Source organism: Cyprinodon variegatus, unplaced genomic scaffold, assembly GCF_000732505.1.
Source record: "Cyprinodon variegatus isolate N-32 unplaced genomic scaffold, C_variegatus-1.0 Scaffold48, whole genome shotgun sequence".
Taxonomy (NCBI): Eukaryota; Metazoa; Chordata; class Actinopteri; order Cyprinodontiformes; family Cyprinodontidae; genus Cyprinodon; species Cyprinodon variegatus.
Window position 1 is genome coordinate 1633611 of NW_015150501.1, and position 15498 is coordinate 1649108.

Below are 15498 nucleotides of genomic sequence, written 5' to 3' on the forward strand. Positions count from 1 at the left end.
ACTGTTTCCTACTATTTGAAGGATTTTTACCTTTATTTCAAATGATTTCACTTCAATTTTTAGAGTTATTTTTAAAAGGCCATCTAGGGACAAGTGCTGCGAATTAGCTGTTGCTATTGCACCATGATGCAAACATGGGACTGCTGTTTCATTCAGTTTGTCTATGTAAATGTGTGTCTGTCCCTATCAAATAAACTTTAATAATAATAATTTTGGGGACCTCTCAACTGGTCCCAATAAGGGACTCTACCAAAGGCAGCAATACTGGGTTTATTTAGCATTATTTCACAAAATGTAAACCCCAATCCATCCATGGCATGACATTTTATTGTATAGTCAAGAGAAATGCTCAAGTCTGTAAAAATTACATTATTATTTTCTCTTCACTTGACACAAAAACAACCCATGTGAAGCTGACATCATTTAGGATTTTCAAATCAGCTTAAGTAGAAGATTAAAACCCTAAATAATTTAAGGCCATAGATTGTGCACTTAGAATATTGTTTTATAGTTGAAATACAAATAAAAATGGTGTAATTACATGAAATAAATGTTTTTATATTTGTGAAAAGTTCATTTGTTATTAAAAATTGTATATAAAGAGAATTTATATTACTATTATTAGTATGTGAAACATATTTTTAATAATTTCTGAACGAAATCTTAGAAAAAAAATTTAATTTTTAATGATATCTTAATTAACGGAGATGTCCTTAATGAGCCATTTTATTCTGTGCTGGAGACGACTAAATAACTTACCATGTAGACTGAACCCTGGGGAGGAGCCTGTTTGGGAGGATAAGAGAACAAAAATAGTGTTAATGAACAGCCAGTAACAAGAAAGGAGAGAAAATGGAAAAGGAGGATGAAAGCAAAGTATAAGAAGTACACTTCAGAGAGAAGACAGTGACAAGAAAGTGAACCTGAGAGACAAAAGGGAGAGGCTAGAGAGGTAAACACTAGTGGGAGAAGAATAGAAGAAAGGATATAAGGAGTGAAATTCATCAGAGGGGATTTTGTTCTTGAAAATGCCTGAATTCATCACCTGTCTTATATCCTCTGGATTCTCATAGATGTTCTCCGCTTCACCAGACTGGACAGACAGTGACTGCTCAATACCTGAAAGCAGAGAGAAGCGACAGGACGCACTCTCATGAAGTGGGGGCACATTCATTACAACAAGCCCAGAGGATGTCATGGCCCACATCACTCAGACGTGGGGCCGACAGGGGGCCTGGAGATGGACGGAACAACGGAGAAGCTGTCAAGAAATAAATCGCTGGAAGACTCACCACGATCAGAAATGTGTCTCTGTCTCCATAGCAACACGCCAACAGCTGCTGCAACCAGGGGGACCAGGAGTAATAAAGCAGAGAGAGAAGGGTGCGGAGAGGAGGTAGTGATGGTGACACGCTCTGCAACAGGGGTGGGGTGTAAAAAGAAGCAAAAGGACAAAAACATGAATGTCTCAGAGCAAAGCTAATGTTAAACACACAAGGGTGAGTGGATGGCCCAGAACTTATCTGTGTTTTGCTGTTTGGGTCAAGATGGAGCAACCTTATTTTTTTTTAATATTCATTTTGTTATGAAAGGACCTTGCAGTTGCGGTTTTCCCGCGAACATGTTTCATGCATTTGCATCATGCTGCTGTCAGTCACAGGCAATGATTGTTGTGGAAGATGATGAGAAAATCTGAGACGTTCTTAGGCACAGAGGGTAGCCTCTGGAAATCCTTTGCAGATATCAATCAGATATACCTCCAGTTTGGACTGCAAAACCTGACAATTTAAAATGGCATCTTGGAGACCAGGTGTCAACTGATGCTTACACCACTTCCGTACAGAGTGGAGTTTACAACTGCATAATTATTCCATACCCTATTCCCAAAACAAACAGGATAGAATCTAGATATTCTCTCATTTTTTCCTTTTTCCTCCCCCCTGATTTCTGCATTGAGCTACTGCCTCCAGGCAAAAATATAAACATAACAAACAGCCAGGCACATCAATACAGCTTTAAAAACAGGTGAGCTAAAAAGTGATCAACACACACATTACATAAGCATACTATTATCTTACTGTTGTGCTATTCAAATTTCATGGGAAGAGTGCAGCTTTGTGAAGTCCTTGTTTGCATACTGAGGATTACATCAGTGTTGCAAAACAGAGCCACAGGGAAGCTGGGTTATTCCTCAGCTGTCTTCTCCACATTCATGGAGTACAAACCAATTAGATATCTGCCAGGCATCCTGAAAAGATTCGTAATAAATGTCAAATTGCTTTTGAGCAAGCTGAGGCTTTTATTAATACGCCAGTTATAAAGGCTTAAAAAGTTTCCACAAGCTTTGAACTTTTTTCCCCCCACTGCAATCACCCAGTTTAATGTATTTTTGGGGGGTTGATGATGGAACAAAAACTACACAGTAATTGTGAAGAAGAAGGAAAGGCATTTAATCTTTAGCTACAGCAGTAGGGTTTTTTGCTGGTAGTGGTGGTGGGTTCTGTTTCTATTAGCGTTACAGCTCTAAAAAACAGAATTTTTATTTAGAAAATAGCCTAAGTTCAGTTTTTATATTAGATTTACATTAATATATTCTTTTACTGGGCCTTGATCTAAACCAACAGTTTTTGGCCCTGGCCATATGTTTTTTTGTCATCATCCTTCTGGAAGGAGGCCATTCTACCCAGCGTAACTCTAGAAGGGCTTCTTACAGGTAGAAAATCACACCTGCAGGATGAGGCCGCCACCCATACTTATTTGTAAAGGAGTAAATGGGGCTGAATACTCATACAGACCACATTTGAGATTTGTACTTTAAAAAATGTTGAAAAACATGTATTTTTTTATGTTAAATGAAAAGAAATAGGGAAAATCACATGGTATAACATGTTGGAATTTCTTCTGGTTTGACTAAGGCCTTCATTCAACCTGGTAAAACTTTAATTACCTTTTGCAACATTAGTAATCTAGAGCTGCATAAAATTTTTGCCCAAATCTTGTAGGCTGTGGAAAACACATCCTAATTATTCTCAGTGGGGTGAAGGTCTGGGTTCTTTGCTGGCTAATCCATGTGTGAAAATGATGTCTCATTTCCTTGAACCACTTCTGCACAACTTGAGCCTGGAGCTGTCATGTCGAAGCATGCCCACACCATCAACGAAGAATAAATTCTTGGTCCTTGCCTACATTCAGGTAAGCAGTTGAACTCATTTTTTGGGCACATGACCTTAAAAGACCTACACTTGACCAGCTGTATCAACCCAGATCATAGCTCTGCCCCCAGAGGACTGTACCTCTGGAAGAGGATAAATCTAGATCGTATGGATTGCTCCAGAGCCAAGTCTTTATGCTCTGTAGCAAAGTGAAACCTTTTCGACTGAATAGCCTCACTGATCAGGGGTTTTCTTAGGGTCACAGAGCTGCTTAGTCCCAAACCCCTGAATTTCCATCTCATTGTGTAGATAGAAATACTTTTAACCAGTCCACCCCTTCATACTGTAGTTATTGGGGCTTTTCTTTTTGTAAAACTCAATTTAAAGATTAAGGCATAAGTGTTATGTTTTTCTTTCTTTTTCGCCAATCATTTTCTCTAACATATGAGGTTTGTGTATTTCTTAATAAATAACTAAATCCTAATAGGATAAAACATTTCAGGGGTTTGATTGCTTATTTAAGCATTGTAAGTAAAATTCAGTCCTTTTTTTATCTTTAAATGATTTCTATTTGAAAAAAATAACTGACCCTTGAGTCTCACCCTGACCTCTGTGTCACGGTTTTAACCGGTTTCAGAATGATCCATCAATTATGTGCTGTGTGAGGAGTAATTGATTGAAGAATAAATGCAGGGGATGCTAATGGAATACTGTAGTGCTATAGCTGACCCCAGGACTGCCACGCACAGCCTCCCAGGCTAGCTTTAATGCATGCATTATGTTAATGGAGTGCAGTGAAGTGAGGCCTAGATCGGTAAATTTCACAGGTCTCTGCAGCGGCTCCTCTTTCTATCCTTCTGTCTCCACAATCGGCACTTACTCCCGTTCTCTGCTGTTTCATCTCAAATGAGGTGGTGGTGGTGGGGTGATTTATATCACAGTAATTGTAGTGTGGAGTGGCGCAAAGGATGCAGACCAAAGTAATGCTTGAATGCTTCCCAAAGGATGAGTAAATTGAAGATATGGAAGAAAATCCCTCACACTGAAAGTATTTTGTGTGCTGCTGAGCACTTTGATTGCTTCAATTTGGTTTTCTTTGTACTATGCCATCTGCAAAAGAAATTCGTTATTATATTGTGTTGTGTTTTTCTTTTTTCACATTTTGAATAACCACTCTATTTTATCTGTGTTTTAGATATCCGGAAACAAATGAATACACACTAGGGTGCCATGCTGAAGTAAGCTACACATACCCCTTTGAGCTTTTCCACTTTTCTTATACATTGTATTTTGGAAGGTTATCCTACGACCAACCAAGTTTATGCAAACAGATGCACTGACGTGGAAGAGATTTTCCACAACTTCTATAATGTGCCTCCTTTCTACCGATACCTCTAAATAAAATCTGGGGCTAGTGATTGTCTTCAGATCTCACCTAAAAACCAAAAGGATGCCATGCAATTTAAGCACAGTACAAACGCAGTTCTTCTGTGAAGGCCTGAGAGGTTTGTTAAGGAACACACAGCCTCTACTAAACACAGCAACACAGACAGGTGAAAGATATAGATGTAGAGAAGCAAAAAAGGGGAGATTTAAAGCTTTGGTAGGAGAATTTGCTGGCAGCACAATGAATGATATATTTGCCTTCTGCAAACCTAATCTTTTTGGAGAGTGGTGAAAAACATTGCTGAAAAACCCACAACAAGTATTGCTTGAGGTTTGAGTTAAGCTCTAAATAGGAGAAATCAGACAGTCAGAGTGCATAAAAATGAAATCAATTTTTCCTGAAATGAACACATTTTTTCTTGAATTAAGCAGGTAAGTGAAACACTTTTCCAATGGAATAAGACAATTTACATATCAAATAAGAAAAAACAAAAGTGCATAACATCTAAATATCTTATTTAAAGGTTAAAAATGCTCATTCCAGTGGCGGATTATCCTATTTATCTACTCAAGTTAAGGGTAAATACACTTATTTTAAGAAATTTCTACTTGTTTTTCAATAGTTTCTGCAGTGTAAAGGAAGGTAAAACTCTCAGATGAGAACAAAATAATAATCTTTCACTTAAATGGACATGGAATAGAATTTGGTAGCACAATCATGCTATAAAATTACTTTTCTTTAGCTGGGTCAGAGTTCATTGGATTTTTTTTTTCAAACTAAAGACAAAGACTAGGTAAAAACCTGTCAGAGCCCTGGGAGACTTGAGACTGGGGAGGAAGTTCACATTCCTGCAAAATAACAACCTAAACATACATCCAGTGTCATGATATGCCCTGATAGCTTACCTTAATTATTTACTTCATTCACCTGTCTAACCCTGCCCGGTTCCTCAATCTGTTGATTTATATTCGGCTCAGCCCAGCTATTGGGGCCAGATCATTGCTTGATTCCTGTTTGTTTGTCTCATTAGTTTTAGTTAAGTCCCTGGTTCATGTTGCTGTCCATGGAGGCCAGTGGATTGAGAGGGTTTTGAGTTTGTCTCTTGTCTTCTGATCGTTTCCCGGCTGTTGTGCACGGAACCCTCAGGGTTTTGGCTCGGAATGCGGGGACAGTCGGTTTTAAATCCCATAAGCCTGGCTCCTAGTTGGAGACCAGTTTAAAGTTCCTGCAATTATTCCTAATACAATGTCTTGTCTCTGTCCCACAACCTCTGAGCCTGCCTGTCTGCATCTGTGGGTTTCTATCTGAGCTTGTTGCTAAACGCAAGAAACTTCTTTCTGATGGATCTGTCTGTTCCTGTGTGGATCAGAACCCCTGACAGGGCTGGGGACTCCTGGATTCAAGAACTGTTCCTGTCTGATCTGTTTCCCTAACTTGAATTGGATTCCTGTCTGCTTGCAAAGTTTGCTGCGGCGGGGGGCACTCTCTGGGTGGCTCTGTGCTACTGCTTGTTTGGTACTGTAGTCCATTGGCTGGATCTTGCCTTCGGAGAGGAGGCCCTGAACTGTTAAATCAGGTAAGTGACTCACACGGATAATCATCTTCCTTCCGATTTTCCCACATCCAGAGTGCCGGTGATGGGTTGTTCCCCACCCCCTTCAGCCGCTGCAATCTGCAGTTCCACAGCTCCCCATGTCTGCTCTGTTATCTTTATTATAATAAACATTTTGAACTTTCCCACTGCCTGTCTAACCTTGAATAGTGGGCCCATCTGTCCCGTTTCATGACAGCCAGGTTACAGTGGATGCTAATGTGTTAAAAATGGTCCAATCAAAGTCCAGCAATTTTTCCACCTAACGTCATGCGCCTTTTCTCATAATATGTGGTAAAAAAGAGGACCCGAATGCAGAAACAGATGACGGAGGTGATGTTCTGGGTTTTAATAACAATAAACAAGAATATACAGGAACCAACAGGAGGGAAATGGGAGAATCAAACAAGGAATCGATGAAAAAAAAGTAGCTTAGACACTAAAGCTACTACAGCTTTAGTGAACCAGCTGTAGGAGTGTGTTGAACTAAGGGGAGGAGATTAATGAAAGCACACAACATGGTCAACTATCGTTGATACTGGCCCTACATAATCTATGACTACATTGAAATCCCAAAATATATCAAAGTTTGTGGTAGAGCAGTAATGGTGAAAAAACGTGAAAAACAGTTGAATGGGATATGAATACTTTTTAAAACACCTTAGACTTTGGTTTTCTTCAGGGCAAATAAGAAACGCTGTGATAAAATGTTCAAATGTGATAAATGTTCTTTCTTCCTAAAAGTGCTATTTATATATCTTTAGATGTCACCTCTTATGGTTACATTATTCATTTTTACCCACGGATTTTTTTGTAACCTTGCACATTTGCAGTATTTGTGCAACCTGACACTTTAAACAGTGTTATGTAGGCCAAACAGCGCTCAGTTTATTTGAACTTTCTATGCTGCTCAGTCAAAATTATTTATATATATATATATATATTATAATGTCCTGGTATAAACTTACCCTTGATGGGCATCAGGGCATCATAATCAGCTCCGGGTCTTTTAGCCAAAGTGATGTAGTGGATTGCAGTGAGGTAACTAGTCTCCGCTGAAGGGATCCATTTAACTGTCACATCCTCCTGTGCTACCCCACAGCCAGCAATACAATAAGCCTGAATAATTTAGTTTTTGTGAGAATAGATGTCCCAAGGTCCTATCTTATTATAGTCACATATTAGATAGGTAAGGGCGATGAAAGAAAGAGAAAGAAATCTTTTATATCTTTTATGTTTTATAGAAGAGGAATCTGCACACAAAATTACCTAACCTTGCAGTGCCAGGCATATTCATTTTGGTTTGAGCTTATCTGATATGTCTACCGCTTAAAAAAAAGATCAGTTCTTTTTACACACAGCTGCTGCATCAAGTTAATAAAAGTGCTTTGCCCCCTTACAAGTTTGTTCTTCTTTTGCTTCAAATCATTAAAATTTTAATACCAGACAAAGATTGAATTATAAATGCAGTTTTAAAATTATGGTTTTTGCCTTTTTTTTATTGTTATCCAAACCAAGCTGACCCTGTGAAAATAGGGTCAGGTTGTCAAAGGCTACTGTACCAAATACAATCCACGGTTTTGATTCAGTTTTACAAGCCAGAGCCAGGCCTGATTTCATTCCTTGATAATTCCACTAACCGTGTTTGGAGGAAGAAGAATGATGAGTGCCATCCTAAGAACACCATCCCTACTGTAAATCATGGAGGTGGTAGTGTCATGCTTTAGGGTTGTTTTTCTGCATATGGGACAGGGCGACTGCACTGTATTAAGGAGAGGATGACTGGGGCCATGTATTGCGAGATTTTGAGGAACGACCTCCTTCCCTCAGTTAGAGAACTGAAGATGGGTCAATGCTGGGTCTTCCAACATGACAGTGACCCGAAGCACACCGCCAGGATAACCAAGGAATAGATCTTGAAGAAGCATATCAAGGTTCTGGCATGGCCTAGCCAGTTTCCAGACCTAAACCCAATAGAAAATCTCTGGATTGAGCTCAAACTCTGTGTTTCTCAGCAATAGCCCAGAAACCTGACTGATCTAGAGAAGATCTGTGTGGAGGAGTTGGCTAAAATCCCTCCTACAGTGTGTGCAAGCCTGGTAAAAAAACTACAGGAAACATTTGACCTCTTTAATTGCAAACAAAGGCTACTGTACCAAATATTAACATTGATTTTCTTAGCTCTTGAAATACCTATATGCAGCTTTGTGATACAAATAAATAGTTAAAAAAATCATACATTGTGATTTCTGGATTGTTTTCTGTTTTTGTTTTTAGATTTTTTTTTTAGATTATTTTTAGATTATCATGGTGGACATGCACCTACATTGACAATTTCAGACCCCTCCATGGTTTCTAAGTGGGAGAACTTGCAAAATAGTAGGGTGTTCAAAGATTTTTTTTCCCATCCTGTAGTTAAAACAAAAAGTAATATAGGTAGTATGTCATTTAATGATTCCACATTATTATCTGATTTTTGATATTAGATGAAAAAAACAATGTTTCCAAAAACAAATTTGGTTTGTTAAAAGCATAAAATCTCATATTTTCCTGCATGTATTGCTTGTATAAGGCTTTATTTCTACTGGATTTCTTAAAAAAAAAACTTATGCTCAAAAACATTTTGTCCTTTGACCCTCTGAAGTAAATATAAAATTTGACATATGGTATCTGTCAGAGGACGTTCTCGTTTTCAAACCGCAGGATTTCTGGCGGATGAACTCTTTTATCCGCAGCAGATCGCTTCACGGAGCACACATCCTTGTATTTTCTACACTCATGGTTCATTATCTCTGCAGATCTGACAGGAAGTCCGCCAGGACTCAGTGATTCTGAAATAATACCCTTGATCTAAGAAAAACAAAACATCACAAAGCAGAACATAAACCATCTTCCCAAAATTACATCTCACCTGTTGGGGGCACTGTGACAGTTTCAACTGCCCATATGCTCTGGCCGTTTTTCAACTGCAGGATGCAGGTGTAATTCCCTGCTGCATCAGGGCTGATGGGCAGCGGCAGGATGGTGCTGATGCTGCCAGGGCCGTTGCTTGACATCTGCAGCTGCCGAGTCTTATCTTCATGTTTCCACACAACACTCTGAACCTCTGAGCGCTCTGAGTACCGGCACAGCAGCTCCTGGTTTGTCGGATAATTGTAGATTTTGACTGTAGGAGAAAAAGGATGGCATAGGAAAGAGAAACCAGAAAGAAGAATGCGTTTGTGAGAAAAAACGATCAGCTCGGATGAGAAATGAGAAAGAGTTGAAATGTTTGTGTGTGAATATTTAAAAGGGCAAGAAGGGAAAAAGAGTAATGAGGGAAGGGGACTGTGATATGAAAAACACAGAACAATCTGAGGAAGGGTCAAAATAATATATATTCATTAAAGTGATTTACTGCTAATGCATTGGTTGACTGTGACTGATGCTGGGTGTCTCATCAAACTGTAATAAGAATCCATCTGGGCGTAATCAAGCCCTGCAGATCCCCACCTAACACACACACATGCCTAAAAACACACACTTCAGCCTTGATTAGTGTGATCAGCGTGGGCCACCCACAGCCTCGATGGGAGGGCAGCAGGTATAATCACACATAATGATACTTCTAACGACGGAGGGGTAAAAATATATGCCTCACATGATTGGGGAGTGGGTAGAGGAGTGTATGTGTGCAACGGATGCAGATTTGTGAAGCGACGTGACAATGACAGTGACGGATCGACCGGTCATGTCTGGGCAGCTGTGATGGATGCCGGTGGAGCTGTGATTAGTAAAGCCTTCCAAGGCCAGCCTGACAGGCTGTTGTAAGTGTACCAGAGCATGTTGAGTTTTTGTATCTGCGGGTGTGTGTGAGTGCTCCTGCAAATATAGGGGGAGAACTCCCTGAGGCATGCTCATAATAATCAACAGGTGATTAGCTGAATTTTAAATTTATGAATGAAATATATTTCTCTTTCAGGTACAATAATACAGTTAATGTTTTCATTTAATAATGCCACAGTCTTCAAATGGCCCCAGGACACGTATTCTTCATTTGTTATTCTCACTCAGAGTCAGTGAATAAAGCCCTGAAACCAGTAAAAATGTAATGTCTCACTCAAGGACTCTTCAGCAGGGGCGATGATTGCTAAAATACCTCATGAGACAGGTGCTCCGGTTAGAGGGTTGTCTCTCTAAACGCTGCCTCATGTTAGATCAGTGGTTGTCATCTAAAAGCTTTGCAAATGCATCAGTTGAGATTAACATGGTGAACATTTTTGAAACCCTGTGGCTTTCATGTTTATGCATAAAGTCACAGAGTAAATAAATACAGGTGCAGGGTGATAGTCTTCGTAGTTATACAGTTTAGGTTTTTGAAATATTTGTTTACACAAAGCCACATAAGATGAAAATTTTACTTGCAGCTTAGAGGAATTGTAGAAATTTGCTTTTCCCCTAAATGGGCAAAAAGTGCCTTTTGAATAATAGATTTATTGATAAGAGAGCCCAAAATCGAACATTTTAGCAACAAAAAGACGAAAATTTGGAAGGGTCAAGGTGAGGTTGTCAGACTTCTGGTGGTTATATTGTCCTGTGCAATAAATTCCTTGCAAATTATACTGTTTACTGTACAAAAAGTGTAAAAATTAAAATGAAGGATTGCCTCCGAGGATTTCAATTTCATCTGAACAGCTAGACAGCTGGAGCAACAGCAGCTGAGAAAATACTGCACTGAAACAAAGGATTTGTCCTACGTATACCACAACTAAAAAATTGCAGCTGCACAAATAGATAAACTTATGGGCTACTGGAAACACATGTTATATGGTTAGATGAGCAGAAACATTAGGCTTTCTGGCCATAATGATGTTTAATGAAGTCAAAGTTAGGCTTAATGCTGGGGGTCTGTTTCACTGTCATTGGTACTGCATAGCAACAGTGGATGCAGTCATGGATCGGGAGGGGAACTCAACCCCCCAAAAACAGATAGATACAGTAGTAAGAACAACACAAACTGCTTGTGCTGATCAAGAAACCCTACCCTTGGTACGGGATGGGTCCCTGCCTCTACTGGGTGACTTTGCATTTATATTTTTGTTTCTTGTAATGGCTGGATAGAGTAGGAAAAAGACAGAAAAAGAACAGCCCTCAATTTATTGCCATGTCTGCATCCCACCCATGGTAGTTTGTAAAGGCCAGGTGAGTACAGTTAACTTTGCTTGTTGTAACTGCTAGGTGCAACAGCAAGACAAAAAAAAAAAAAAAAGAATAGAAATGAAATCAATTTTACCTTCAGTTAATAAGGGAACATGGTTAGTAACTAGTATTAAAGTATTTTTGAGTAAATTGAAGTACTTATTGGTAAAATATGTGATCTCCTTTGCAATTGAAATGAACTATACTAATTTAATAAGCTATGCATGACAATGGACCATAACAATGGCTCGGACTATTGTTTTTTTGCTTTTGTCCAGCTCTTATGATGGTTGATGATAGGGATGAAATCATCATTTAAACACCAGTTCTGGCATTCTCGATGGATGCTATATGGATCATAATCCGAGGATTGATAATCCATAATACAAGCTGTCGAAATTAGTTTCCTCTATACAGTAGGAGGGCTGACTCCTACAGGCAGGGTGGGGAGCTCGAACAAATAGGGGAGAACAAAGTAGAGCTGCTGCTTTTCTGCATAAAAAGAAGATAAGATGGTTTAAATTCCAGATGGACCACTGGATGCCACCCTCTGGAGGTTTTTGTGGGAGTTCTGACTGAGGAGACCCTCTTGAAGACCCACAACTCTCTTGGGAGAGTATATACCCTGTTAAGCCAAGGATTGCTCCCTTTGGATGCCTAAGAATGAAATTGGGGATGTTGGTGAAGGAGGTACCTACATTATTAAAGTCTCCGCATCCAACCCTCGTTTTTGGAAGTCCTTTAAGTTAGATTTGTGACTAAAGACTAAACAGAGGTTAACTCAGACAAAACAATGCTGAGCACAGTTGTTAACACAGTTCTATACATTTATATTCACTGCGTGATTATCAAGCATCCTTTGTTGTAGGAGGCCAGCTTAAGGAGGTGAGGTGCTTTACCATTTAAAAGATTAATCTAAATAAAATTCAAACTACATCCCAAGAGATTCCTGCCACCAGTCTTCTATTGTTCCTCCAACTGCTGACAAAGACTTTCCTCATAATTTATGGCTTGCCAGTCACATTTTTAATGGAACAATGAGATGAGAAAGAGCTTTAAGAGACAGCAGATTCTTGATGGAATCTCACTGTGGTCCCAGTCTCTTCTTTTTCTGTAAGCATCTCCACAACAATTGCAAAGTCTTCTGCTTTACATTTATGTAGAAACAGCAAAAGAGTTCAGTGTTTCTGCGACTAATGATGTGGCAACTGACAGAAGTTCTTTCTTTATGCTTCATAAGCTTGAGTTTATCAACCATCCTCAAGCTGACATGACACCATTACTTCATAATTTTGTTTTCTCTGTGGCAAAGAGTTTCCAAAACTAATGTTTTTATTTGTTTATATTTATGACTCACTTTTTGGTTCACAAAGACCAAAAAAAAAAAAAAAAAAGTGAAAATAGAAAAACAAAAAAGGTTATTGTCAAGCAGAGTTTTTTCTAAACTTACTGGGGAGAGGAGTCCTGAATGATAAGCTTCAAAGATGCACTATTCCATTTAGGAGAGTTTGAGCAGCAGCATTTATCATTTGACTTTTAGAGCAAGGTTTCCTTCAAAGATTTACTGAACACTTATATTATGTTTGCTTGCAGATGGAGTAAATAGTTATGTTCTGACATATGGGATGGTTTATGAGATGTCTAACTCTAACAAAGTGTTTTGATAGCAAAAAACCATTAATAGTTTATGAAAATAACAAAGATTGGGATTTTTATTAGAGGAGAAAAGAATAATATAATAATAGTGACCACAGATCAACTCGTGGGTTTGGATTTTAATATAAGTGATTGTTAAAATCATGATGTAATAATATAAAATAGTATAAGCATATGCTTTAAAAACTTATTTAAACTGTAGTTTTTTTGACAAGGGTGTTCAACCCCTTTTTGCCAGAAAATTAATTGAATAAATCATAGTTAAGATATAAAGTACAAATTGTAAGATAGTACTGTAGTTTTAAACATATTAGAGGTATAAACAATATGCATTGTTCAGCAGGTTTTCTGCATAGAAATATATAGGAGTTTGGGAAAACACATGCTGTGTATATACAAGACTAAATATTTGTTTGTTACAGAAAATATCTTTTATTAGTCAGATCTAAGAAAATTCGGCAGCAGTGTATCCAGTCCAATCTATTCAGCTTCTTTTAAATGTGATTTTTTTTTTTATTGTAGACATTATTGCATGTTACACTCAAAGTATTCTCCAAAAAGTTGACAGGGTTTTTTTTTTTTTTTATCATAGATACAAACTGATGACAGTGCCCCATGAGTAAAATTGAATCATAGAGCAAAAATTACATTACAGAGGGGATGTTTTTCTATCCCTGCCACAATTTCCCTTCTGAAGTTAATTATTTAAACAATGATGTAAGTAGAAAAAATGTCGAGAGCAATAACCAAACTTCAACAACTAAGTGATTCATATTTTTCAGTTTATGAAACCTCCTGAAGAATTGATTAAACAGGGATAGTTGGATGCATTTGGTTGCTTTTTATAATACAGACGGGAGCAGGTTATGCTGGTTAGTCATTTTAACAGGGATGGATTATGTATATTTGTTTTTAGATGTCGTGATTTGAGGGGACTGAGTAAATTCACAAATGAATGACAGGATTTTATACCTTTTTTTTTTACAGTAGTATTGAAAATGTTTGGATGCTTATTCTAAACATTTTCTTCTAAATGTGTCCCAAAAAATATGATCTTGTGTCTCATATGTCAAATCTCTTATATTATTTTTAAGTGTTTGGTTTTCGGTTGCAGTTATGTTTTAATAATTTTCCTGCTGTGTTTTCTAACCTGTGGCCGTTCTGTTCATTTCTTTGTATTTATTTTCATAGTTTATTCTTTTAGACTTTTCCCTTGATGTTATGTCTGTGTCTTAGTTCAGCTCCATCTATGTCTTTTAGTCTTCCTCCCTGAGTGTCAGCGCTCCACTGATTAACACACCTGCATCCAATGTAATTTCCCTTCCCCTCTATCAGGCGAGATCACTGGCTCTCATTTTTCTTTGCTGAATTCAGATAATTTCTCACTTTCTCTTTTTGCTATATATTATTTGCCACTTTGGCTGCCTGTATTTCTGCCTCTGTCCCTTAGGTCTTTTTCTTATCAACAAATGTGACATATACAAAATGCAGGCTTAAAAGCCAACAATGCTTGTTTTAGATGGTTTAGAATGCAAATATAACTTTCAAGCAGACCTAAATAACCACCATCCCTATGGTGAAAATAATCAGTTTCACCATAGGGATCCTTTTTAAATGTGAGGTGTTTAGCAGGTACAGTAAGCCCCATATTTCAGTTTTGGTGTAAACATCAATTCTTATGTTTTTCCAACTGCTTCACCCCTCTTACCTTTCAGAACACTAAGTCTAATCCACTGGCTGAACACCACATCATTAAGGTATACTTCACAGATGTAGAGGCCTCCATCCTTTAATGCAGGTGTGAGTAGGAAGGAGAAGTTTCCAGCGTTGGGGTCATAGGGCGGACCAGCTAGCTGGAGTGTGTTGCTCTGCTTTGAGGTGGAACTCCTCCAACGGTCATACTGGTACACTAGCTTCATCATGTTGTGATTCTTTGCATCTGGTCGAAGCCAATGTAGCGTGACGAAGTCGCCCTCGATGCTGGGGCAGGTCAGCAGAAGGGATTTATTAGCCTGAGTGGCAGTAGAAATCATTTCGCCTGCAAGCAAGGGAAAGAAACGGAGGGGAGAATATTATAGTTCACAAAGACTGGCTGATTAGCGGTTCTGAGCAAAAGGTTGATAACAAGGAGGTTAAGACAGGAAATAAACAGAATTGCCAAAGATTAATGAAATGAAGGCAAAAACCCACAGCAATTAGGATTAAGTTTTTATAAGCTGAGAATCACCTCTGACCTTCAGCCCCACCTGATTAGCAGGTAGCTGACAAAGGACTTTCAAGGTGCTTCTGTTGGAGTTACTTACTGTGTATAATATTGGTGAATGAGGCCACGCTGTTCGCTAAAAAGAGAGAGGAAGAACAATAAAAAAGGGAAAGGAACAAATAATGAATAATATATAAACATAGCAGCTCTATTATTCAGAGTAAGAATTCTAGTGCAGATCAAAAACACGCTTCGGAATCTCAAAACCCTTTTATGAAGTAAATACTTTAAGAAACAGGATTCCTGAAAAGATAATGCTTCTGCTCCTCTA

The 15498-nt window shown here is 38.4% G+C and overlaps 1 protein-coding gene across 1 annotated transcript in view; it reads right to left on the bottom strand.

Moving 5' to 3' along the window:
• Window positions 1–15498, bottom strand: part of LOC107082189 — a 32888-nt gene that overhangs the window by 3024 nt on the left and 14366 nt on the right. The window contains exons 4-9 of the mRNA XM_015370728.1: window positions 15268–15303; window positions 14673–15002; window positions 9042–9296; window positions 1293–1415; window positions 1046–1119; window positions 760–786 (exon numbers count right to left, since the gene is read on the bottom strand). Of these exons, the coding sequence (XP_015226214.1) occupies window positions 760–786; window positions 1046–1119; window positions 1293–1415; window positions 9042–9296; window positions 14673–15002; window positions 15268–15303 (845 nt within the window). The remainder of the gene's footprint in view (window positions 1–759; window positions 787–1045; window positions 1120–1292; window positions 1416–9041; window positions 9297–14672; window positions 15003–15267; window positions 15304–15498) is intronic.